General features: G+C 36.8%; 7 protein-coding genes across 8 annotated transcripts; 4 read left to right on the top strand and 3 right to left on the bottom strand.

The window, feature by feature from the left end:
* Positions 1-37: 37 nt before the first annotated feature.
* Positions 38-2,052, bottom strand: LOC129411182 (cullin-4B-like; the record flags this gene model as incomplete). Its single annotated transcript, XM_055161099.1, has 6 exons — positions 1,208-2,052; positions 806-921; positions 617-720; positions 435-504; positions 285-358; positions 38-200 (listed from the first exon to the last, which is right to left on the bottom strand). Coding segments are annotated over exons 1-6 (960 nt in total), but the record flags the coding sequence as incomplete, so codon positions are not given.
* Positions 2,053-2,456: 404 nt separating this feature from the next.
* Positions 2,457-4,019, top strand: mcts1 (MCTS1 re-initiation and release factor). Its single transcript, XM_020923490.2, has 6 exons — positions 2,457-2,617; positions 2,948-3,100; positions 3,183-3,280; positions 3,358-3,491; positions 3,590-3,657; positions 3,733-4,019. Exons 1-6 carry the CDS (start codon positions 2,607-2,609, stop codon positions 3,812-3,814), a joined length of 546 nt encoding a protein of 181 aa, XP_020779149.1. The 5' UTR covers positions 2,457-2,606; the 3' UTR covers positions 3,815-4,019.
* Positions 4,020-4,657: 638 nt separating this feature from the next.
* Positions 4,658-6,743, bottom strand: c1galt1c1 (C1GALT1-specific chaperone 1). The gene is made up of 2 exons (XM_020923530.2): positions 6,564-6,743; positions 4,658-6,250 (listed from the first exon to the last, which is right to left on the bottom strand). Exon 2 carries the CDS (start codon positions 6,237-6,239, stop codon positions 5,283-5,285), a length of 957 nt encoding a protein of 318 aa, XP_020779189.1. The 5' UTR covers positions 6,240-6,250; positions 6,564-6,743; the 3' UTR covers positions 4,658-5,282.
* A 3,154-nt stretch (positions 6,744-9,897) lies between these two features.
* On the top strand, positions 9,898-10,654 carry urp1 (urotensin-related peptide 1). Its single transcript, XM_055161102.1, has 5 exons — positions 9,898-10,000; positions 10,104-10,205; positions 10,299-10,339; positions 10,417-10,522; positions 10,623-10,654. Exons 1-5 carry the CDS (start codon positions 9,898-9,900, stop codon positions 10,652-10,654), a joined length of 384 nt encoding a protein of 127 aa, XP_055017077.1.
* Positions 10,655-10,889: 235 nt separating this feature from the next.
* On the bottom strand, positions 10,890-13,926 carry clic2 (chloride intracellular channel 2). 2 transcript variants are annotated; one of them, XM_055161101.1, is made up of 7 exons: positions 13,788-13,926; positions 13,603-13,695; positions 12,786-12,895; positions 12,190-12,315; positions 12,001-12,101; positions 11,529-11,710; positions 10,890-11,267 (listed from the first exon to the last, which is right to left on the bottom strand). In XM_055161101.1, exons 2-7 carry the CDS (start codon positions 13,654-13,656, stop codon positions 11,109-11,111), a joined length of 732 nt encoding a protein of 243 aa, XP_055017076.1. In that variant the 5' UTR covers positions 13,657-13,695; positions 13,788-13,926; the 3' UTR covers positions 10,890-11,108. The 2 variants fall into 2 exon arrangements, with proteins under 2 accessions (XP_055017076.1, XP_020779071.1); XM_020923412.2 differs by having other exon boundaries at positions 13,603-13,909.
* A 1,944-nt stretch (positions 13,927-15,870) lies between these two features.
* si:ch73-335m24.2 (protein eva-1 homolog C) lies at positions 15,871-19,336 on the top strand. Its single transcript, XM_055161100.1, has 7 exons — positions 15,871-16,390; positions 17,148-17,353; positions 17,588-17,711; positions 17,835-17,987; positions 18,340-18,483; positions 18,552-18,623; positions 18,919-19,336. Exons 1-7 carry the CDS (start codon positions 16,252-16,254, stop codon positions 19,245-19,247), a joined length of 1,167 nt encoding a protein of 388 aa, XP_055017075.1. The 5' UTR covers positions 15,871-16,251; the 3' UTR covers positions 19,248-19,336.
* Positions 19,337-19,563: 227 nt separating this feature from the next.
* Positions 19,564-24,945, top strand: LOC110158834 (trafficking protein particle complex subunit 11; the record flags this gene model as incomplete). Its single annotated transcript, XM_055161098.1, has 22 exons — positions 19,564-19,720; positions 20,389-20,623; positions 20,707-20,876; positions 21,021-21,091; positions 21,236-21,350; positions 21,426-21,525; positions 21,595-21,668; positions 21,797-21,893; positions 21,971-22,104; positions 22,212-22,353; positions 22,435-22,519; positions 22,620-22,699; positions 22,884-22,962; positions 23,027-23,081; positions 23,195-23,340; positions 23,468-23,529; positions 23,609-23,741; positions 23,814-23,944; positions 24,023-24,148; positions 24,284-24,477; positions 24,571-24,719; positions 24,809-24,945. Coding segments are annotated over exons 2-22 (2,484 nt in total), but the record flags the coding sequence as incomplete, so codon positions are not given.
* Between the last annotated feature and the right edge of the window lie 55 nt (positions 24,946-25,000).

Below are 25,000 nucleotides of genomic sequence, written 5' to 3'. Positions count from 1 at the left end.
ATTTTCAACAAAAACAGCAACACCAATATCAATTTACCTGAAGGTCAGAGAGCATGCTCAACAGGCTCCTGAGAAGGCTGCGATCAATGGCTTCACCACTACGCTCCCTTTCAATGAGAAGCAAAATCCCATCTATGGTTTTACTTTGGACTTTCGCGTCACTGATGATGTAAAACCTGAATAGCTCCAGGCCCATATCCCTTCAAAATAAAAATACCAGATCAGCTTCACATGTCCCATTTTAAAAACATAATTGTCTTTTTACAGCAAGGCCCAAAACTCACCAGATTGATGGCAACATAGAGTTTTGTAAAACATAAGTACGGTCCAAAAACAAAAATATACTCCTAATCATTATCTGTGAAAAAATTAAGCGTATTTAAATACCTGATTGATCCTACATGGAAAATAATGTATCAGTCCAAAATAAATACCATTTGCCTGCAATGATCTTGCCAACATTTATCAATTTTCTTGAGAAAAAGCACACTATCCAAGGCATCCGTAATAAAGGGTTAAGGCATTTAAGTACAACATTCAGTGTGTACAAACTTTAAACTTTGGGGATATTTACACATAAAGTAATCATGGACAAACAAGTACAGTTAAAGGATATTCTCTGAACTGATCAATTTGTGCCTTAATGTGGTCTTCACACACCGCTCTTAGCTGCTTATACAGTTTGGCAGAAATCTTGTGAGAGCACAGATTTTCCACAGCCTAGAGAAACAACATAGCAGTTAACAGTTTGTGATTGTGATCTTTATTTGGCAGAGGCCTCTCTTTGAAAACCATATTATGATACCTGATAAAGTTCCTCTAGATTGTACTTGATTGAAGTGCTGTTCTGTATGGCTTCTACTGCCTCTTTCAGTTTCTGCCATGTTTCCTGAGTGTAGTTCTCTGGCAACTTGGGCTTTTCTGTGGGGAAAAAAGAATAGTATGACATAATTGTGCATTCATGAAACATTTGTTTACATGTCTATATTGACCAAAAAATAAAATACAAAATAAATAACACTTGGTATAAATTGGTTTGTATGTAAAATATTGAATTGGAATTATAATTCTTGAGACGATGAATTCTGCCTGACACATGCTTATTGATCAAAACTTTTTTGAGACATCATTCGCTGCATTTGGACAACTTGTAAATTAGTTATTGTGTGTTGGTACACTGATACAGTGATAATATTATAGAACTAACCTTTAAAGTTCTTGATGACTAGTTTCTTAGCAGCTCCAGGTTTACTGCTCGAGAAGGTGGTGGAGCCTGCCCCTTTTGTCAGTCCGTTTGCATGATGCCCCACGCCACCGGGCAGAAACACTTTGCTTTTATTGTTTGAGCACGAAGCAGCAGCAGATTCCTCAGCCATTTTAGCATCCAGTCCAATGAAATCAAGCGAATCCTCAAAGCGTAACTTCTTCTGAATGTGCAGCGGGGTGGGAGAGCAGGAGGTCGGTTTGGGGGGCGAATGGGAGATCGTGTCGGCACTGTCTTCCCTCTCGGAGCAGTTTATTTTCCTCTTTTTCGGAGATGTAATGTTTCCACTGTCGTTTTTGACATCAGTAGTCTCTGGTCTTGCCTCCTGGGTTGGCGGTGGTGGGGGATTAGGGGAAGATAAACCTGTTGGAAACATGAAAAAACGGGAATACTAAATCTTTACAGCCAGTCTTCTTAATCCCAAACTTCCAGGTATGTCCAGAAGGAACTAAATGTCCCCGAGTGTTTGTACACGTAGTTGCGTCTCCGCAAAGTGCTGTATCCAGGTATAAAACAGACAATAAACTACAAACTACCACAGTACTACACTTGATCCTAGCCTTGTCCCTTTCTTGTTTTTGCTGGTAGAAAAAAGATGGTTGGCTATTGCTTCCTCTTTTGCTAGAAACCGCGTTGTTCCTCGTCTAAAGTAAACGTTTAAATATAGCGTTCGTTAAACAAAATCACACGCTAACAGAGTCGTACAACAGAAACACGGCCCTTTTTCACAGATAGACGTTTGCCGGTAAATACAGAGTGATTTCACTTGTAAAATCTGGTTCGTGACCCACCGGAAGTACTTTGTACAAAAGCGCTTCTCGCACACGTTTTTTAGTTGCACAAAGTAACTTCTTCCACAAGATGGTGCTATTTTGTTGCATTTGAGAGCAAACGTGCACTCTATAACTTCAAACTGTGATAAATGACATAGGGACAATACACTGTATTGTTTGTTATTCATCAGTAACCAACATATGAATGCATTAAATTATTCCACTGCATTATTCCACCATATACACATACTTGTGTGTTCTATCTGCCTTACAAATCATGTATTTTTGGCTGTGCATTGCATTAATCTTTATTTTGAACACTCAAATTGTGGTATGTATTTGATTTATGTGGTAAATCAGTACAAATTTTGAACGAAATGAATAGCAAATGTAGGTAAACGTAGCATCACCGTGACGTCAGACGCAAAATACGTCTTGACTTCCACGGTAAAACAAGCGTGCATTGCTAAGAAATACTTTATAATAAGTTGTATGTATTGTATTTCAGCCATCATTGTAGTCTCTGCAACCTTTGGGGAAGTTAAATCGACGTGATTCAATCAAACACGATGTTCAAAAAGTAAGTATGTTGTTGTTTTTTTATTTTGAGTGTAGCTTGAAACAGCTAGCTATGTAGCTATCGCCAGCATTTCTAAATGTTTAGCTTTATGTATTTAAAAAACTATGTGATTGAAATATGTAGACGAAATCCGCTAGGAAGATTCTATCAGTAGTGTCAATATATTCTTTGTTTCTAAAAACGAAATTACAATATAATCCCAATGAATGAATGGCACTGTGACAGTAATAATAACAAGATTGAATATCCTCAGGTGTCTAAATATACACAATGTATCTGTTCATTGTAGTATCCTTATAAACATTCTTTATTTGGTTGTTTTATCACTAGATTTGATGAAAAAGAAAATGTATCCAATTGCATCCAGCTGAAGACATCAGTGATCAAAGGAATCAAGAATCAGCTATTGGAACAGTTTCCGGACATTGAGTTATGGCTCAATCATATAATGCCCAAAAAGGATCCTGTCAAAATAGTGAGATGGTATACAGTATTTTTTCTAATGAGTACTATTTTTTGTAGCTGTTTAATTGCTCATCTGTCCATGCTTTCTGCCTCCCTGTAGTCATGAACACATTGAAATTTTGACTGTCAATGGAGAATTGCTTTTCTTCAGACAAAGGGAAGGGCCATTCTATCCCACTCTCCGACTGTTGCATAAATGTGAGATTTCACTGTGATCTTTGTTTATTTCTTGCTTTTATATATACTCTGATCAACTTGTCTCTGTCTTTTCATAGATCCATTTATTCTCCCTCACCAGCAAGTAGACAAAGGTGCAATCAAATTTGTCCTAAGTGGAGCTAACATCATGTGTCCTGGCCTAACGTCACCTGGTGCTAAACTTTATCCGGCTGAGGCTGACACAGTAGTTGTATCCTTTGAAATTAACACACAATTTTTAGAACTTGATGGTCTATTTTTTAAGTATGTTTTCACTGTCACATTATTTTTCCTATATAAATAATTTAGGCTATAATGGCTGAAGGTAAACAGCATGCACTTTGTGTTGGTGTGATGAAGATGTCTGCTGAAAACATGTATGTATGACATTTCATAACATATTTGTAAAAAACATTCTTGTGCATGTGTATTAATAGTTTTATTCCTTACAGAGAAAAAGTCAACAAAGGAATTGGGATTGAGAATGTCCATTATTTGAATGATGGATTATGGCACATGAAGACGTATAAATGAGAAATTGCACCTACAATGCAAGATCAGAAAAAGCAGAGGTTCTGAAAGGGGCACTGTTTACAACTGTGGACTTGGCAGTGCAACCAGATGTAAATGTATTTGTGGACAACCCAAAAAAAAAAATGCTTCATTAATTTTGGAACTCCCCTATACTGTCTGTACCAATAAATAAGGCACCTGCTGCCATGTACTGGTTAACCTAAAATGTCAGTGTGCCTTCATTTTTCTATTTAGACTTTGCATGAATTGAAATAAAATGTTCCGTTGACACAATTATAGGTTTGTACTGATTTGGAGATGTACTCAACTCAATATTAAAATATAACTTATTGTTAACACACAGTAGCCACACAAATAGAGAAATTTGACTATTAACAGTCTATTTGCATTTGTGTGATTGATTTCTACGAATGTCAGATAGCCCAATCCTAGACACAATATTAGGGGAAAGGTGCACTATGTAAGTTTTTGGATGGGTCCATTGCCTGCTTGTTTCTATGGATATGTCATTGTTCTGCCTGGAATGTTCCACAATATGACAATAAACAGCTTACCTTACATTTATTTGATTACAGGTTGTTGTATAGCTCAAAAAAGTACCTAGAAAAACAAGCATTCTGACCTTGAGTAGGGTTGCCTCTTCCCAGATCAGACCTGTAATTTGGTGTGATTTGGTCTCCATGATGATAGAAAGGTTTAATGCCATACTATAAAACTTTTGTTTGTTGACAAATTGTATTTCCCCTTTGCCATGGATTCTACACACATCCTGAAAAAACAATACCATCCTCATGAAGAAAAGCATCTGATGGACCTTCCACCAGAAGAGTTACACACTGCAGCTTTAAGTTGGTTCAGTTTTATTTATTCCTTCATCGAAGTAGCAATCAAGCTATAACTAGCACCTTACCTTTGACTTTGTACAAAGAGGACACAATGAGATAGTGACCAAATGCCCAATCAATTAAGCACTTAAGCTTACACTTAAGCAAAAAAAAAAAATCTGTATAGTGTCTAAATAAATACAGTGAAATTCAAAGTAGTTTTTCGACACATTAAAACAATAAAGATATAATAATAATCACAGGTCACAAACATAAAAAGATCACACATCTCAACATTTTCAACTGACTGGAAAGGAGATAAGATAAAAGCACAAAGCCTCGTCTTGGCCTGCCACCAATGCAAAATGACGTTCACCAGTGATGCATCAGAAAAAAATAAAAATAAAATAAAATTATTTTCGTTTTGTAATTATCAAGAATACAAATAAGTGAGATCAAACAACATAACAACATTCCCATCCATATTTAATTGTGCCAGTCACCAAGAAAAAGCATGGTGTCAGAATTGTGCAAATAGTACAAGATATACAAAAGTACTGTTCCCTTCACACTTGGATCCAGTTTCACAAACACAATAGAAAAATATAATTATTTGCAGTCACAGAAGCAAAATATCCCTGTTATTAGTCATTGTCAGAACCTTCTGGAGGCTGAAATTCCAACAAGTCATGAAAATCATGTCCATAGGGACGCAATCTGTATACTCCAAACATCATAACCTGCATTTGCGTAGGAGACATCCCACCAAATGTAATGGCCATATCAGAACAGCAACCCTCTACAACATCTGAGGGATTTTCTTTCATGCTGTTTGATATTAGGCTGTCAACACTCTTGCTGTTGAAAAGGCCCTTGCCATGCACATCTTCTCCATTTTCCGCAAACACACCCTTGTATTTAAGGCACACGGCCAACTGCTTGTCCTCGCTCAGCTTCCACAGTGCACGGCCTCTCTCAGGACATTTGTCCTCATCCCCAAATACGTCCACCAGTCTTTTCAAGGCTTCATAACTTAAAACAATCCCACTGTCATAGGAGACATACTCCAACTCCCCTGACTTCATGGCATGGCCAAGATAGAATGGTTCTTTTGGATCCTTTATGAGTACCAGATACTTGAGGTTCTCAATAATGGCAAATGTTGTTGGTTGTGCAATAAAAAACCACTGCAGGTCACCGGCATTTTCATAAGCATGTCTTAGAGCCTTACGCAACCTTGCCCAATCATCCTTTTCATTCAGATCTACAGCTTCAAGGGCTTTAGACGATTCCGAGGTGTAAAACACAGACTTGTCACAGTGTTTGCTCCAGGTGTCCATGGCAGTGGCCCAGTAAACTAGGATTTTTGGTTGTACCATGATGACACAATAGACACGAACTTGATTACTCAACTCTTTAAGTTGATCATCACTCAGACGTTTCAGCTCATCTTTGCTCGCAGCCTTAACATGATGATGATGATGGTGGTGCTGTTCATCTGGTTTTGTCTCAGTAGAGAAATTGGCGAGAACTGACAGTACAATGCAGAAAACACCTCCTAGCACCATACCCTTAATGAAAGAGCCTCCTTCAGACAACATTATGGTGGGTACTGCAGAGAAAACAGAAAGTGTCATATACAGAACTTTGAGCCATAGACAAAAAACATATCTATTATATAACAAAACAAAACTGACTCTTGGAAATATTCTGGCTACTGAATATACATAGCTTGTAAATTTATTCGTGAGAACGTTAACTCATACAAATACTATTTAGTGCAACACTAGTGGTACTTCTAAAACATACCTTAAACTCTAAAGAGAGTTACCCCTTCACGTTCAGTCTTACGCAAACAAGCGTAAAACACTTTCTGTATATTTAAAGATAACATGTTAGCAATACATTAGTTAGTTCAAACTTACTGTCGGATTCTTTGGCGTTTCTGCTTTGTCGTCACTCGTAGATATCCCGTTTGGTAGAATTTAGGGGCGTTAAGCAGCATTAAACTAAAACAGATACATATTTCAGGGTAAACTGCTCCAATTGCCTGTAGAAAATAATGGCTTTAGCAACATCAACAACTTCCGCGTTTAAAGTCACGTGATTTAGCTAGAGCCACGTTACTGTTTACAGAGCCTCCACCCATTTCAAGCACCAACGTGGATCTATCATAGACTGTACAAAAATCATATCATATATACGGTCTATACGGTCTATTAGAAAACTCAAACATATCCTAACGCATTCATTCTTCTTCTGATTCTTTGTTAAATTGTAATCATTTATAAAACGAAGAATCATTTCACGTGGAGTCTTCTAGAGTGATCAAGTCATACTCCAGATCGGGACAAGAGCCGTTATTCGTTTTAATTAATTAATAGATAACAAATGTAATCACACATTTCTGAGACAAATAGTAGCAAATAAAATAACTCCTAGGTGTAAATTTTACTAATATATATATTTTTGAAATGTTGACTGGGTTCATATTTTGGTTCAATAAAATCACAGAGGTTTATTCTAAAATTATACATTTGATCTATCTAACGATTTTTTATAGAAAAAATATTAGGAAATGTGAGCAATGTGTATTTTATAAAACGGAAAATTAATCAGTTTTTATGAATGTATATATTTTAAGTGTTTTTTGGTGTGAAATTGAAAACCTTAAATCTTTGTGTGGTGTAGGAATTAAGCTTAGGAAAAGGGATATTTTGTTGTATTATTTTGATAACAATATCAATAAAAAACATAAATGTATATTTAAAATTTTGGGAATTATGGAAAATATTGTACTCATCGCTGTAAGTGGAATAATCCCGATCCTAATTCAAAAGCAATCTTAGAAATGAGAAAACCTTCCAAATAAACAAGCTAACTATAGGTTATCAATTTATAAAGAACTGAATTATCAATCTAAATCATTTAACTATCCCTACGTCTTGTAATCTTTGTATGTATGTATGTTTATGATCATTTGTTTATAATAATTTGTATGTGCAATAAATTTTATTTGAAAAATTAATTAATTAATTAAAAAAACCTTTTCATTTTAATTTTTATTCAGAAGGGGTGTCCATGGCACGTTGTCACACTTTTTTTCATTCCTGTCTCTGAAACCGAACACAGCAGAAATGTAAAATGCATACCAACAAAAAAGCAATTCTTGCTGTAAAGGGTGTTTTACTCAGTGTCACAAAAAAAAAAAAAAAACTTAATGTGTGAATATTATTCATTGATTTGGGTGATGTTTTATTTTTAAAAGGGGGTTAGTTTGTCCCAAACCCCCCAGGTGCACTTTTATTGAGTATGGCTGATTTAATTATTAATTAATAATTAATTATATATTTATTTCATTGATCACTAGAAGAAATATATACTTTTTAATGAAATATTTAACATGTACTTTCTACATTTTTTCGGTTTCTTGGAAATTTATAACAAAATTGCGTGTACAATATTGTTATTGGTGACTGCTTTTCTGGAGATATCTCAACAACATCAAATGAGTTCATATTCAGGACAGAAGAGCAAACCCTAAAAATACACAAATTTGCAATTTCACTTTTTTGTTTTTGAAACAGTATGACAACATTCCCTGGTCTCCCAACTTTGTCACGGTATATTCAAAAGGTAAATTCACATGATGCACATCAGGCTGTTAGTGACTAGAACCAAAAACTTGATTTATTACAAAATTTTGCATTTGAACAATATTCATTTTATCTGCCTCTATCTGAAGGCCTATTAAATCATTGATATTTAGAATTCTGTGCTGTAATTTGAAACCCAGTAATAGCCTCAGGTTGACTGTGTGGGCTCACTGGTGACTTATTGCACTGAAAATATGTGTCTGTAGCCTACTGTGAGTGGATCTGCTTGCTCTCATGGAAATATTGTTCCTGTGGCTATAATCTCCGTGGAGAATGTTCTGAAATATGACTTTAACTTCTAAGCTCCTTCTTCTGTATTTAGCCTTGCTTTTTAGCTAAAAAAATAAATAAAAATAAAACCACATTTGTTTTGTTTTTTTAGTTGCACTGAAATCTTTAGAAAAACATCCATCCTTACTGGACTTGCATGTGGAGGACCTGCATGAGCGAGGGCCTCCTCCCACTTGTTTCTATGAAAATGTTGTTTATTAGCTATTCTCAATACACAGTACTTATATTATCTGACAAATAAATACAGCTTGTTACTTAACCTGCCAAGTGTTCCTTATTTATGTATGTTTTATCTGTCAGTTCTTCTTCTTCTTCTTCTTCTTCTTCTTCTTCTTATTATTATTATTATTATTATTATTATTATTATTATTATTATTATATTATTATTATTTTACTTTGCTTTTCATCACAAGGTGCCTCTTGGCCCATGTAAAACAAAATTACACAGGTATTCAACCAATATTAAGAAAACCTTAAAAACTTGTTTTGCCTGTTTGACGTGGCCTCACTCACCATTTTAAAAAATGTTTCATATTACAAGAGTTTGTGTTGTTTTCTTTCTTTTCAATGCAATTTCAGAGATTGTGACAACCACATAAATCATGGAAGACATTTCATCTGAGCCACATTATTGACCTATCAGTTTGACAAAAGTAAGAACTCTGTAAGATATATTGTTAGTGTTCTTTTGACCTTATACTTCGTCCAAAACAAATACTAACCATAAAAAGTCTACTTTACACCTGTTTTCTCAAATAATTTGATATTGAACCCCGACAGACTAAGAGAAGGTTATTGGTAAATTGATTTTGCAGCCCTACAAAAACTATAGTTTTATTCTATTTAAGGCAAAACACATGAGAAGAGCTGCTGTACATGAGGCGCAGGATTATGGTCAGGTGTCCATAATGTGTGTGATTCTAATTGTAAACACCTTGGCACATGTGACATACTTTTCATATTGGTGCTGATGTGTATGTGATGTCACTGATCAGTGTAAGAAGATCTTGGGCAGCCATCAGGTGTCACACATAAAGCATTGTCCCTTTGCTGGTCAGTTGCTGATTGCTGCAGCAAAGTAAACATTTGTTAGGGCTCTCTGAACAAGCACAGATAGGCCTGAGCTGAATTGACAGCATCCCCTAAATTTTGTCTATGACGCCTGGTCCTTCGCGTCAAAACCATTATGAAGAAGATTGGCTCTGATGATAATGTATTGATCATTCAGTGATGGATGACTCCTCAGGATATATAAGTGAACACCTTGGTCGGGTAAGGCTCTAGTCCAGTTGTGGTCACTCTCAGAGGCATCATGCTTTCTTTAGCTCTGGTATACTTCATAGCTGCACTTTGTACAGCCAGAAGGACGCATGCTGTACCCTTGTATCCAGACTCCAGCTTGGAGCCACAGGCAGGTAGGACTGAAAGATTTTATTCCACTTCTTAAAAATACATTGCATTGAACAGATTGGCTACTGTTATAATTCATAATTGAGTGTAGTTGCTTTTCATTTTCAGAATTTATTCAGAAGCTTGTAACAGAGGTGGAGGAGGGAGGCAACACTGCAGAAGTGGAACAGAGAGAGATGAACAACCTGTATCCTCTGCTAATGCAACACAGCTCTGGGAGAGACTCCTGGACTAAAGGTAACTTTCAACATAAAAAAAAAAAAAATGCATTTGAGACCAATAACCATTTCCATTTGTTTCAAGGAGTCAAAGAGTCTGCCAAAGAGGAAAAATATACTAACATGGTAAAAAATATTCTTAAAATTATTATGCAACTGAGTGTGAATCTGAGAATATATACTTTGTTAAATGCTGTTTTTAGGTTGAAGACCTGAAAGAAGTAATTTTAAAGATGGCTGCTGCTGACAAGCTTCGCTCTCAGGGTTTTATAAGATCGGAGCAGAGCCTGCCAAAAACAAACAAAAGAGGTACAGGACTGTCGTTCCGATGCATTTTGTCATTAATCTCAAACATATTTTGTTCTAGCCATATCATTAATTTGTATTTGTATGTATGTTTTGTCCACAGCATGTTTCTGGAAATATTGTGTCACCAATTGAAAAAAGAAAAGGGAGCTTTCTTCACACCTTTAGGGAAACACTTCTTTTCTTCATCACTGTAGTTTTATTTACCATCCTTTCTGATAAACAGAAAATATATTTTTGAAGTTGTACAGTTGTCTTTTATTGTGGATAAAATAAAATTGAAAATGAGAAATGCGAATTGTCATTGTTTATGACTACACATAGATTTTAAAGATAACATTTGCTTTTACTTTTTTTTTTTTGGGGGGGGGGGGGGGGGGGGGGGGGTGCTACACACATGATGTGAATAATCATTAAAGCATACACATATTTACAATATAAACAAAAATCTATCACATTACTGCACTGACAGACAATTGCACATTTGGCCCCACCAGTGATGCTCATGAAAATGGTGATTTATTGCAGTGTTGTGACAAGTAACGCCCCCTGGCTGTTGCCCTCAGTAAATGCATAATGACAACAGGCTTTATTTCCTTTTGGCCACACCAAGGTAAGCTTTTTCGATCTCAATATCAGCAGGACATGTCTGTTTGAACTCCTCTCTTTCATCGGCATTCTGCAAGTATCGCCACACACCTGTAAACTCTGCTGGAATCTCAAAGTCACAGTATTTCTTGGCAGCAACCTAAAAACATATTAAGTGAGAATTAATTTTAAAGGCCTTAGAAAAAAGGAAATTAATTTAAAATGTATTGCTTGCCATGGCAACAAGCAAACAACCTCACTAGACCTCACTAGAGTTACAGGTCAGATCTCTGGAGAGGCAATCCCACTCTCAGTACAAATGGGTGTTTTTCATTGTATTTCTTTCAATCAGTGATTGCCAGTGGTGTCCCTCCAATGACTCATTCATTTGTTAATCTTGAAATACACTAAGATGACTGACCCTGATCACATGTAGTTTAGGCAGTAGGTTGCAGTCTGCTAATGTCAGGCGGTCCCCGTCCAGAAACTTCCTTGTGGAGATAGTGACAGTGTCCATGGAGTTGTGATCAATCTCCTCTGGCAACGGTGAGTTCAGGTAATGATCCAAGCGCTTGAACTCTCGCAAAAGGTTTTTCTGCTGCACTATAAAAACAAACATTTTTCTTAATTGTTCTCTTTCATATTTCTTAAGCTGGCAAACAATCTATACTTATCATAACTCTAGATCTTCCTCATAAATAAAGTTTGATTTAAAGTCCATTCATTAGCATTCAGAGTAGTTGCATCTCTAGCCACTGTTTTGCTCTTTTATCTCAGTGTGTGCAGGGATATTAGTATTTTATAATACCAATTCACAACTCTTAGCTCCAATAAAATAGAACTTATTTTCCTATATGAGCTAGCTTGAAAATTTTTATTCCTTCAGTACTTACATGCATTATTTGGACTGTTCTTTATGAAAGCTGAAAACTTCGCAAAAATATCTGCTCCCACATCAAATGATTCTTTGTTTATGGGACTGAGATTAGGATATCTATGAAACAGATACATGTGTTGAAGAAAATAAAAATCAAATACATCAAAAAATATTTTTATCCAAAATGCTAGAACTCCCTCAATACCTGGGTGGGGCAAGCGTTTGCTCAAGAAACTCTTCAATTTTGATAAAGTCTGTCTTGAGAGTGCCATTGTAGAGAAGGAATGGTGGATTGGCTCCAGGGGCTAAGTCTTTCAATTCTGCTGGTTTTCTATGGTGGACATACACATATTATCATAGTAATTTTTTCTTAGACAATACAAGTGTCAAGGTCAAAGGTCAAAAGTGCTGATCTTATTTAACTTTAACATATTGCTTGGCTATAAAAACTTTGCCATGGGAGTGGTTGCTTGTGTGCTTTCTGAATCATTCAGCTATACCTCCATCCTTTGAAGGTTTCTGATCTTATTTACTTACTACTTAATAGCCTGAGAAATTTACACAATACACGCTCTCAGTATAAGACAGTATTTGTTTGTGAGCAACACAGCACTCTTTGTACAAACCAAAATAACAGGCCCATGTCCAGAGCTGTGGTAAATGGAAGCCGAACACCTTTTGGAAATAGTTTACAAGAAAGAAAATCTATATTTTCCATAAAGAGGTTTGTGTGAAAGTCCCTGCCACCAGATGCTCAGGAAGTGTGTGTTTTTGCCCTGAGTGGGGGTGATGGGGACTCACTTCCTCATGTCAACGGTGGTCACTGTAAACTTGACTCCTTTTAGCCACAGGACCATGAAGAGGCGTTGGCAAAAGGGGCAGTTCCCCACGTTTTCACCATCATGTCCAGCCTGAAATACACACACAAGCACAGGAAAGGCATTTGAACTTCAGACATCCTTCAGGTCATTTCACATTCTGTCCCGTTTACTGATAAAGAGAGACATAGCCTTGCATGCCAAGAATGTTAGACTCTCACTAATAAGGAATGATATAAGAAGTATTTGTATTGATAAAAAACAAAACAAAAAACAAAACAATCACTGTGTTAATTTCAGTGGTTATTAGCCTCATTAGATGTGTTATTGCATGTAAAACCACTGTGAAAATACAAACCAAAAAACATATTTAAACTTGTCTAGCAAATATTCTCAAACCAAACCTAGACACTTTGATTTAATTAGGATTTTGGCTAGACGGTAAAAGTATTATTTCACATAACCTAGGAAGAAAAAAAAGTATGTGGACTAATATACAATTCTACATTTCCCCAATTACTTATAGTATTTGTAGGTGGGTGTGCCCAGTCCCACATGAGGCTCCCCACTGCCTCTGAGTGCAGACAGATAAGCTGGGCCATCTGCAACTATGCTCCACTGATAAATGAATAAAGCCACAACACAAACATTTTAACACCTGATGCTTCAAAAGATGCCTCTGAGCAAGTCACTTTACCAACAAAGATCTTGGTAACATTCTTTTACAGGTATTTGATGTGATTAATCAGAGCTTATTCTAAACATTTAATTAACAAATACTGAATTTCACATATATTTACCTTGACAAACAGCTCAATACTTGGTTCCTTGTCAGAGTTTTGTCGCAGCGCCATGATATCCTGACAAAATATTTTCCAAAACTTTCAAAAGTCCTGAAAAAAATTATGTTGAGAGACAAAATCCAAACTGAAAATACAGCTAAGGTGTGGCGTTTGTCTTGATGTTGAAATCAGGAGTTGCACACCTCAGTACTGTTGGCAGGGTTTAGACAGGAGCTCCTTGGAGACTATCACTCTGAGCATACTTCACAAGTCAGGAAAAAGAGGGAGGATCCAAAAGACCGAGAGAGAGAATGGGTGGGGGTACTACCTCTTATAAACTGAAGTCAGAAATGCTCAAAATAGGACCAATGACTATTGCAATATACAGGAACTGAAAGTGAAATGGCACAACCAAATTATTAAATCACATTTGAAAGGTTAGGCTACATTTTCACTTAAATTTAACTGTATTTAAGAATTTGTGACATATTTTTACCAATTTCTCCCCAATTTTGACAATATACATGAAGTCAATAATTCAACTTCCTGGCTAGACATGGGCAGATAGTGACATAGATTAAATTCCATAACTGTTAACTAATAACTACAATGTAAACAAGGGCAAAAAGGCTTGTCTCACAATAACTGTGTGTTTTGACAGATACAAATATATGGCAACCAACACGTTTATTCTTGTTAAATGAATGTAGAAAAATATGCAAATTGCTCCTACATTGTTCCTGTATTTATTTTTAGAGAAATTCTTTTTTATCTTAGCACTACTGTCTCTCTAATTTAACTTTTTCTTTCTACTTTTTTCACAAACTACTTCACTGATGTAAAACTATCAAATCAATATCCAGTAAAACTGGATTTACCACATGCACTATAATACCTAAGAATGTAAAAATTAGAGAAAAACATGAAAACCTGTCAAATGCACTGTGACACCATATGAAATACACTGGAAAGGGAAACAGCACCTACTTTTAATTGGACAAGGCTGACAACTAATCTAATTGTCTACCAGGGGAGACTGTAAAATAGTAGTTCAGAACAGTGGTGAAGCCATACAGCCAAAATAAGCAAAACAGACTCACCTCTAAATGTATTATCTTACATGGGAAGAGCTGCAATTGTTTTTACTTCAAACAGAAAGTAGAGCTGTGGTGATTTCTCATGTTATCAGCAAAAAAGTAATGCTTGTGGAATACACTTCTAACTGCTTACTGGCCTGGAAATAGTTGGCCTACAATCAAATCTGTGTTGCTCAACAAATTTGTTATTTTAAAATTTGGATTCAAACTTGCATTCTGTCCAAATGAATAATTACATTTTAATACTGAGACAGTATACTCTGGTCTTCTTGTCTGCAGTTTTACTTAAACCTTTATGATATGACTTTCCACTATAAATTAGGCAGACCAGAAAGTTCTTTAGAGTAATTATCCTCTGTTGACATTTCTTTGGGGAGTGAACGGAATTTCAGTGTAGAATGAGGTGGGAGTGCCTCACCAATCTGCACTTGTGATTAAAACTGTTAGGTTGTGCTTTTCAGTGAGGCCTGGCCAATGCACCGTTGCCATAGCAAAGAACAATTAAAATAAAAATGTGTTTTGAATGATAAAAAGTCCCGCCAAAAGCTGAAAACCATGGAATAATTTTATGCAGCCACTTCCTATCTGTGATAAACTGGCATGACAGTAGGAGCATCTACTTTTTAGACCTTCATTATGTAGTGTTTATAAAATAGACACAAAATAAAGCGTGACAGGATATGGGGATATTTCCTGATGAGTATTCCTGGAAGCTGAGCAGCACTTAAAAAACTTGTGACCTCTTGTTTCCCATTTGAGAGAGAAAATATGGAAGCCCAGTGTCACGGAGGTAGATTACACATATCTGTTTTGGACACAGACAGACACACAGCTGGAAGTGACTTTGGAAACAAGTGGCTTATCTCCACAAGCAGGACCACACTTACTGCACAAACGCAAGTGAAAGTTTTGATTCAGTCGACTCAGTTCAGGCAATGTTTTTTTAATAGTTTTTATTTTTATTTTTTAAATAATAATTTGTTTATTGTTGTCATTTTCAAGTATGCAACATATACCACTACCCCTTTCATACTAGACAATGTGGGTGAAGTGCCTTGCCTAAGAACACAACAACAGTTTTTGCACGTTGCACCTACTGGTGTCCCACTAGCACCTGTGTTCCTGTCCCCAGACCTTCTGAGATCTGACAAGATAAAGATGTTTGTACGATGTGTACATTCTTGTTTATGTTGTGTGTTTCTGTATGTTTTATGTTTTATTTCTCAAGCTGATTATCCAATCATTAAGCAGAACAAACTCTGCAGCTCTTCACTCAAATCCTGACCGAAATTGGTTGACTGTTAACCCATAATATTATGTTCTTCCAGTTTATGACAGCCAATGGTAGTTGTGATTTTCTTGTTGATATTAAGGATGGACCCCATTTACACATTTACCTTTTTGTTCATTTCTTCTGCCTTTTTATGATTTAGCAGTTTAATCTACAAGTTAACCATTCTAATCTTAAAAGCACTAATCTTTCAGCAGTGGATTTTATGGCTAAATGGGGGAGTTGTTTCTTCTAAACACAATAGCACCATTGACCCATTGACTGTGTGTTCCATGTGCAATGGTTTTCATAGCAACACTGAGGTTTGCCATAAAGGAGGTTATCATGACACTTTCATGGCAGCTGTGGCCTATTTTTGTTTTTCTTATTCTTCTTCTTTTGGAAATACAAATCACATCCTCAGCCCCTGACTTCTCAAGTAAGTTCTGTTTTATTGGAAATGCTGACTTCTGTATTTCTTCAGATTTGATCTGTAAAGGAAGTTGTATGCTATAGTTCTTTCCCAATTTCTGACATCCTTCCTGTTTAAGACAGCTGGTGCAACTCACATCAAGGAACAATGTGACTTCAGGTCATGGACTGTTGGGCCAATATGCAGTAAACTTCCAAAACTAATGAATAACAGTTGATTTATGAAGTACATTGTATGTTTATTTGATTGTTTTTTTTCCAGTATAATGCATTTCAATGTAAAATGTAGATAGATATTTCTTATACAGACTTTATTAGTCAAATGGGGGTCAGATATTCTGGCAACATGGTTTCAAATGCCTATTAATAGCTCATTGTAAGAAGGCGCCTGGTACTGCCCCTTGTTTGCTCCCTGACTAGAGGAGCTACACTCTCAGAGACACACGTCGTCAATGCAAGAACAGGAAACACAGATGGGAGGGGAGATACTCTAACATGTGTGGTCATAGTCCAAATATTGTCTTGGAGAACTACACCCAATAAAAGGGACACCACCCAGTAAACAATGACATCCATGCTACATTTATCATATATAACTGATATGCCATTGATGACATATTCAGTCATCACCTATCACCTGTGACACCCTTTTTACTATGCAGCTACAACAAACACATTAACTACAGTTGTGTACATTTTAGAGCCTGTAAAAATCAGTACAGTACTGTTATAATGTTACATCCTTATATATTTTTTTTCTACAGTTCACCTTCACTCAATCCTGAAGAACCACACAGCACATGCCTGTGAAAATGACACCCTCACCATTGCATGTCCCCCCAGGACTTCTGTAGTTGTCCTGTCTGCCTTCTATGGACGCCATGTCCTCAGCTCACCTCTTTGCCTTTCTGCCAGCCCAAACAACACCATGGAGGAAGACACACATTGTACCTCAGCAGATTCTATTGAGGTATACGACAAACCCATTCCTCGAAAGGGCAGACTAAAGTTGTTATAAATAGGGCAGCGGGCCAAACATTGTTTTGTGCGAAAAGAGTTCAGTTGTAAAGAGGTTTAAGTTAAATTGTATTCAATAAGAGGACATAGTATTCTTTCCTATCCTTAGAAACTTCCAAGCTGAATCAAACATTTTGAAGGGTAACTGGTCCCCCTGCTCCATATGCACTTCATTGTTTGTTTACAGAAAGTTCAGTCCGAATGTCAAGATCAGCAGTCTTGTCACATCTCTGTTTTGAGCCTGTTTTTGGGGGGAGACCCATGCCCACTCAACACCAAATATCTCCAAGTCTCATATAAGTGCCAGCCACGTATGTCATAACAAGCATTTTGAATGTACTGTTTTCTTCATAAAATTTGAATATAATTTTACAAAACAGAAATTTTATATTTAAATCAAAACACACACACTCTTGTTTCTTTTTTTTTCTCAGAGCACCATCGAACAAGACTGGTTTGTGAAAATGAGCGTCTGCGGTTGCTTTGTAAAAACAACACAGTTCTTGCCATTTACTCAGCCACATTTGGTCACCTGCTACATGGAAGTCCCAACTGTCCCAAGAAACCAGGGTCTCACACAGACATGGGTCAGAGACAAGAGTCCCCTAGTGGACACACATTCAAATACATGCAGTAGTCTTGTCAGCAACTACAATAGTGGTGTGAGTTAACAGTCATAAAAAATGCTGTTTACTGAAGACAGTTCTATAAGGGTAATGTTTATTCTTGCCATATTAGCATGCTTAATCATTTCAGTTAACTGTCACTGGCTTGCTTTATCTCTTACAATTTGTTGTCACCACTTTTAATTCGTGATGAACAGTGAATCAATCCAATGGCCCTATTTGGAGCATGTCATATTGCTAGTTGCCTTTAATGGTAATTAATCTGGTGTTGATGATAAAATGAAATTATATAAAATAAACTGTTGTATTACAGAGTGCATGTCTGCCACAGCTTTGAGGAAGGTGTCCCGCAGATGCCATGGCAGAGAGAATTGCTCACTGGTGGCAGATGTTATGACCTTTGGAGACCCCTGTTTCCCAGGGACCAGGAAGCATCTGCGAGTGTCCTTCACTTGTGGTGGGTAAAATAAAATATAGTTAGCTTTATTTCATAGCTTTAAATAAAAATTTTCACTTCTTTTATAGTGCCCCAATATCTTCTAGCAGAAGTGGGACTTGGATCAACAAATCCTTTCATGATCTCAGACTACACTAATGGTAAGATTACTTATCTCTGCCCTACAGGTGTGAACAGTGGTCCTTCATTCAGGCCTCATTATATCTTTACCAACTTTTGGAAGATTATTGAGAGATATTGGGTATAGTTGCACAAGCAGGCTTTGTGTTGGCCAAAAATACACTAGCTAAAAGTTGCACTGAATTAGATGATATTAAAATTTTCTTAAGTGGTTAGTAAGACAATGATGCAGAAATAAGATGGCCTATATGTTTTGCAGGTGAAAGGCCTACTATTGCAATGTGAAACTTAATATTCTTAACCACTTCTGTCTAGATTTTCCTGAAAAAGTGGCAATGTACTTTGTCTCTGGCATCTGCGCTGGTCTGGTGTTTCTGCTTTGCCTCTTTGGTCTTCGCTCAATCTCCACACTTGTCCAAGATGTAAAAAAAATGGTGTCTGGTTTGAATGATGAGCTATCCCACAGACATCACCAGGACATCCCGGAAGACATCTCTGAAGATGAACTCTTGGACACATCATCCTTTTGCCGCCTCACAAAGTCATACTGCACTTACGACATGCACAGACCTCCAGTGTTGACCTTCCAGATGGCAGAAGAAGAGGTACAGCAAAGAGGACTGCCCAGAGGAGACAACATTTAGGCTAACACACTGCAGCTTATAGACCACTCACATTTATAACAATGTATGCCCTAACAAATAATGTAATATATCATTAACATCATACAATGTAGGCTCCTGTGTTGTTGCAATATTTAATATTGTACTGTATATTAAAATTTGAAAACATAAAAAATAAGAATAAATAAACAAATATGTTATTAAAAGTTAAAATTGTTATAATTTCTCTAATCTTCTGTAGTTTCGGCTCACGGTATGTACCTGATCCATGGTATGTACATACATAACAGACACAACAGGGTTAATGTATTTTGAAGACCTTGAACCGGAAGTTGTTGCAAATCAGGTTAAGTTACAGGAGCTAGCGCTAGCTAGCGATACGCTTTCTTGAGGAATATCGGCAAAATAATGTAGTATGTAGTTCTAGGTTGTTGTTGAAATTCATTACAAGAACAGTCGATTGGATGGCGAATATTTTGAGCCTATAACTCAAGGTCAGAATCTCTAAACATTGCTAAAGGTTGTTTTCTAGATAACCTCGCCCACAGGCTCCTGTCATTAGCTGCTTATTAGCCAAAGCCAAGACGTCTCTTACTTGGCCGAGTAGACAGTTAATTTCTGCATATCTACAGGTATTAAGAGTACAAAATATATTTATATTTCAGAAGATGCATTGGATAACATTATAGGCGTGACAATAGATCTAAGTATCGAAGTTTAGTTTTATTCATCTCACTTCCGCTTTATTTTTAGTGAATTTGAAGACTATTCCATCTGACTGTTATAAATTTCTAATGTGTTACATGGATGTGTGTTTTACTTGGCGTTAATGCATGAAACACGACTTGCTGGGAGTCACCTTTCAACATAACTAAACTTGATCTGCAGTGGGCTTAAGGATGTAAACAGCAACTGTGCTATGCTGTGCAGTGTCTTGTGACCAGCTAGGCTTGTCAGCAATAGTGTGAGTGATATGGGACACATTTGATTGAAGTCTAATGCACCCCATGCTTTGAATACCAACCTCTGGCAAAACAAATGCAGAGACAGCCTTCTAATTTTCTAAACAACATGTATCTGTAGTCCACTTGCTGTAGTTAAATGATTAGAGATGTATAATATGAATTTTCTAATACAATGTAGTTATGTATTTTTTGTACAGGTGTAGGACTTGCAGAAGTGGAACCATCAGGATGGCAGGTTCTCAATGGGAACTTCCCCCTGAGCTTTGCTGTCGGCCCATGGCTTTTGTGGCACTCACAGGATTGGATGTTGTGTACAATGCTGTCCATAGAGCCATATGGGATGCCTTCTGTGCTAACCGTAGAGCAGACAGAGTTCCAATATCTTTCAAAGTCCTCCCAGGAGACCATGAGTATCCTAAATGTCGCACCAAGGTGCTCAATAATTTAAACCTGTACATTACATTATTGCAGAATATAATCTATATAAATTCTCACTCACACATTTTATCCTCTAGCGGACATCATATGAATGGTACATACCCAAAGGCATTTTAAAAACTGGTTGGATGAACAAACACCTGAATCTGGTGCCAGCTCTGGTTGTTCTTTTTTATGAATTGGACTGGGACGACCCTCAATGGAAAGAAAAGCAATCTGAATGTGCAACTAAAGTGGAGATTGTCAGGTGTGCCTTGTGCTATGACTTAGATGGTTTATAGTAACTACATTGCTAAGACCACGTAATATTAGTCACACATAATAGTTTTATTCTAAACATCTTTATGTAAAAAATACACATAAATATGTTTTCTTTGTCTGATTTTCTTAGAACCAGTCTTCAGGGGAGAAACACCAAAGTTGCTGTAGTCCTTATTCAAAAGAAAACACCTTTGCCACCAGGTAAAGTCCGTTCCTCCATATTTTCTTCTTCATACTTCTGTCTAGAAACAAAATATCCCATCTGCTCAAGCAAAAGAACTTGATTGGAGCTATTAGAGAAATGTATATTCTTAAGTGAGTAACAAAGTATGTATGATTTCTTAGGGGAGGACCTTGTTGCATCTGAGAGGGCATCTGCTCTCTGCAATGCTTGTGATCTGTCAGGCAAAAGTTTGTTTGTACTGCCACACACGGATCACCTGGTGGGCTACATTATTAGGTAAGAGGCTTCCCTAGTTTACTGTTTTCTGCAGTTTAATTGCTTTTTGTCAGGAAAAAACATATCATTCTGTAGGTTGGAGAACGCCTTCTATGAGCATGCTCAGACATATTACTACACTGAGATCCGTCGTGTCAAATCTCACAAAGAGTTCCTTAACAAAACGACACATCAGGTACATATATATATTTTTATTCATGTTTATAATAAACAAAAAGGAACTATAAATGTATGTTTGTTACAGCTTTTGTTCGTCAGACATCAATTCAAAATAGCCTTTTTCAGTGAACTAAAGCAGGACACACAAAATGCTCTCAAGTAAGCCTTTGTTATTGTAGTAGCTGTACTGCTCTACTATACTATATTATACTATTGTCTATTATACTATACTCCAATTTTCTAGTAGTATACATACTACTAAAAAAATTTCTCTCATTCTTCTGTAGATACTATAGAACAGCATACAGTCTTATCCATGAGCTCAGAGCACATGAGACCAATATGTTGGAAATCAAAACAATGGCTGGATTTATAAACTATAAGGTAAAACAAGCCAAGCCAAGTTGACTATAACAGTTGCCACAATCCTACGATGCTGATTTTCCTTTATGTCTTCCCAGATCTGTCGCCTGTGTTTTCAACATAACACTCCCCTTGATGCTATTGCACAATTTAGGAAACATATTGACTTGTGTAAGAAGAAAATAGGTAGTGCAGAGCTGGCCTTTGAACATGCAGCATGGATGTCAAAACAGTAAGGCCTACTACTGTAGTGTAGTACTGTAGTGTATTTTATGGGTTTAAACTTGGGTTTAAAAATTGGTTTATTTTAACAATTTCTTATCTAATATATTATTTCAGGTTTCAGTCATTTGGTGAATTGTTTGATGAAGCCATTAAATTGGGTCTGACAGCCATCCAAACTCAGAACCCAGGTTTCTACTATCAGCAAGCTGCATGCTATAGCCAGGACAGAAAGCAACTAGCTCATCAGCTCTGTCAGGTGATGTATTGGGATAAACCAGATATTTAAATATTTTTCTTCTATCAGATGTTTATCTTTTTATGTATTTTTTGCTAACAGACTGGAGTGAGCTATCCTACAACCGACCCCTTGAGTGGGACCCTGGACTTCTATGGTCAAAGACCCTGGAGACAAGGCCACCAGAGTAAGCAGTTGGTCCATAAACAAGACTTATTATCAAATGTATAATGTTTACATATACATGTATTCTAGATATGCACTGGTAATATTTGACGTACTTGCAGGTATTGACCCCCCAGATGCAGAGAAAGAAAAGACAGGGATACTAGCTCTACAAATCAAAGAGAAAGGTGTACCTCACTCGGTGAGTGAACATTTTTTTCATGGGTTTCAGTTTTTCACATTTCAAAATGTACAATATTTTGTTTTAGATGTCCTAATCTTTCATGATTCTGAATTCCATTGAACATCTATAAAAATATGATTATTACAAATGTAGTGTTTACAACATAGCAAGCCACTGAAGTGTTTGATCTCTGTCTTAACAGGAACTGATAATAGCTCTTCTTAGCAATGCTGTGGCCCAGTTTAAGAAGTACAAGTGTCCTCGGATGAAGAGCCATCTGAGTAAGAATGTTTTAAATATTCTTTCATTTATCACTTTGTGACCAAATTATTCTCTGTTTTTCAGTGGTTCAGATGGGAGAGGAGTACTATCATGCAAAAGACTACACCAAAGCCCTTAAGTAAGTAAAACAAAGGTTACATTTTAAGAAAGTGCAGCTAGCCCGAGTTATAATGACTTTAGGTATTATTACCTGATGATAGGTGCCTTAATTACACCTGTTTCGTCTACTAGGTTGTTGGACTATGTCATGTGTGACTATCGCACTGAGAAGTGGTGGGGTTTGTTGACAGCCATCCTCACAACAGCTCTGAGATGTGCTTATCTCATGGCCAGTGTTAAAGACTACATCATCTACTGCTTGGAACTGCTGGGCAGAGGTGAGAAACGACACCTTTGCCCAAATACTTTATAATGAATGAATGAATTAATTAATTTATACTTTTTTATTCTGGGTGAAATTGCCACACAAAATGTTTCTACTGCATAAATATCCTTTCTTTCTAGCATCCACTTTGAAGGAAGATCAGAAATTAAGGATTGAGAAAAACCTTACCAAAGTTTTAATGGTAAATAAATATATGGAACCAGATAAATCATTTAAAGATGTTGCCGCATGGATCTTTACAAAGATTTGTCTTTTGTAAGAATGAGGTTCCAGATGCAGAGCTGGAGTGTGACCCTTCTTCTGCCAGTGCAGCTAAATCACTGTGGAGCGACCGCATGGCTCTGGCTGGAGCTAATGAGTTCACAATCGAAGTGCAAGACTACATTCCATTCAGTCAGTGACATTTCTTTACATCCCCATTTAGTTAAAAATATGTATTTTATGTATTATTTGTTTTGCCTCCAGTCCAGTGTAAAGCCAAGTTCCAGTCCCCCAGTTTTCATGTCGACCAACCCATCCAGTTACAGGTGTTCCTCAGAGCCGATGGTCCCAATCCTGTGTCCTTCAGCAAGTTGGCTGTCAGTCTTAGCAACCAGGTACTTGATAATGTTTAAAATTGCATTAATATACTTGTTATTAAAAATACTTTGCATAATTATTCATGTCTTATTTAGGAGTACAACCAGTGGTGTGTTGTAGAGTCTTCAGGTGAAAATACTATGAGCCTTACACCAGGCAAAACAAAATGCTATAACTTTAACTTTGTTGCTAAAACTGAAGATGTTGGCAAAAAGATTGAGGTAAGCAATCTGAATGATTTAACAAATGCATTTTTATTGGTTTTGTTATAGCGTACTTACGGCTTGTAGGTCATTTAAAAAAAATATAGTGACATACAAGAATAAGTACTAATTGTAGTGTTCTTGTGTGCTTAGATGAATGGTGTAGAGTTGTTGCTGGGCAGCGACAGAGGCCGTTGTGTTTTTCTGACCTGGAGAGGAGCAGGTGGAGACATTGCTTCAACACATGAAGCTTTGCAGGCCAGTCGGTCATCACGTCGATGGGGGCGGAGTCTTGAAATGAATCAAGAACAGGAATGGGACACTATTACTATTCAGCATAGTACAATGTAAAGAGCTTTTGTGCAAACAAAATAAGACTTTAATAACAGAACCAGTAATAAATTGTCCACAATTCTGACATTTTACATAATTTTCCTTAGGATAATTTCTAGAGTTCCCAAAATCTCGGTACAGCTCAGCCACCAGCCTCCAGTGCTCAATAATGAAATGTACAGCCTCAATGTCACTATTCGGTCACAAGAAGAAGGCATGGCCAAAGATGTTAAACTAACTGCTGGCCTAAAACCAGGTAGAACAAAGAGTTCAGATACATTGTACATTAATTATTTCACATTGACCATCATTCAGTTGCTCACATTTTCTTATTTCTTGTTCAAGGCCAGGATGCCAACCTTAGTCAGACCACACATGTTGCTCTTGAGGGTACAACGATTTGTGATGACACTGCACCAGCATTGATTCCTGACATACCTTTAGGAGACTTGAATCCAGATGAGAAGGTGAACTGTAAACAAGTATATAATAATAGTGTTCCACTATCATGCGTTTACTTGTCTGGTTACATTCAAT

This window comes from Boleophthalmus pectinirostris, unplaced genomic scaffold (genome assembly GCF_026225935.1).
Source record: "Boleophthalmus pectinirostris isolate CB_2022bp ecotype Guang Dong unplaced genomic scaffold, ASM2622593v1 HiC_scaffold_335, whole genome shotgun sequence".
In the NCBI taxonomy this organism is placed as follows: Eukaryota; Metazoa; Chordata; class Actinopteri; order Gobiiformes; family Gobiidae; genus Boleophthalmus; species Boleophthalmus pectinirostris.
Note: the sequence above shows the minus strand (reverse complement) of the source record. Positions and strands in the feature narration are given on the sequence as shown.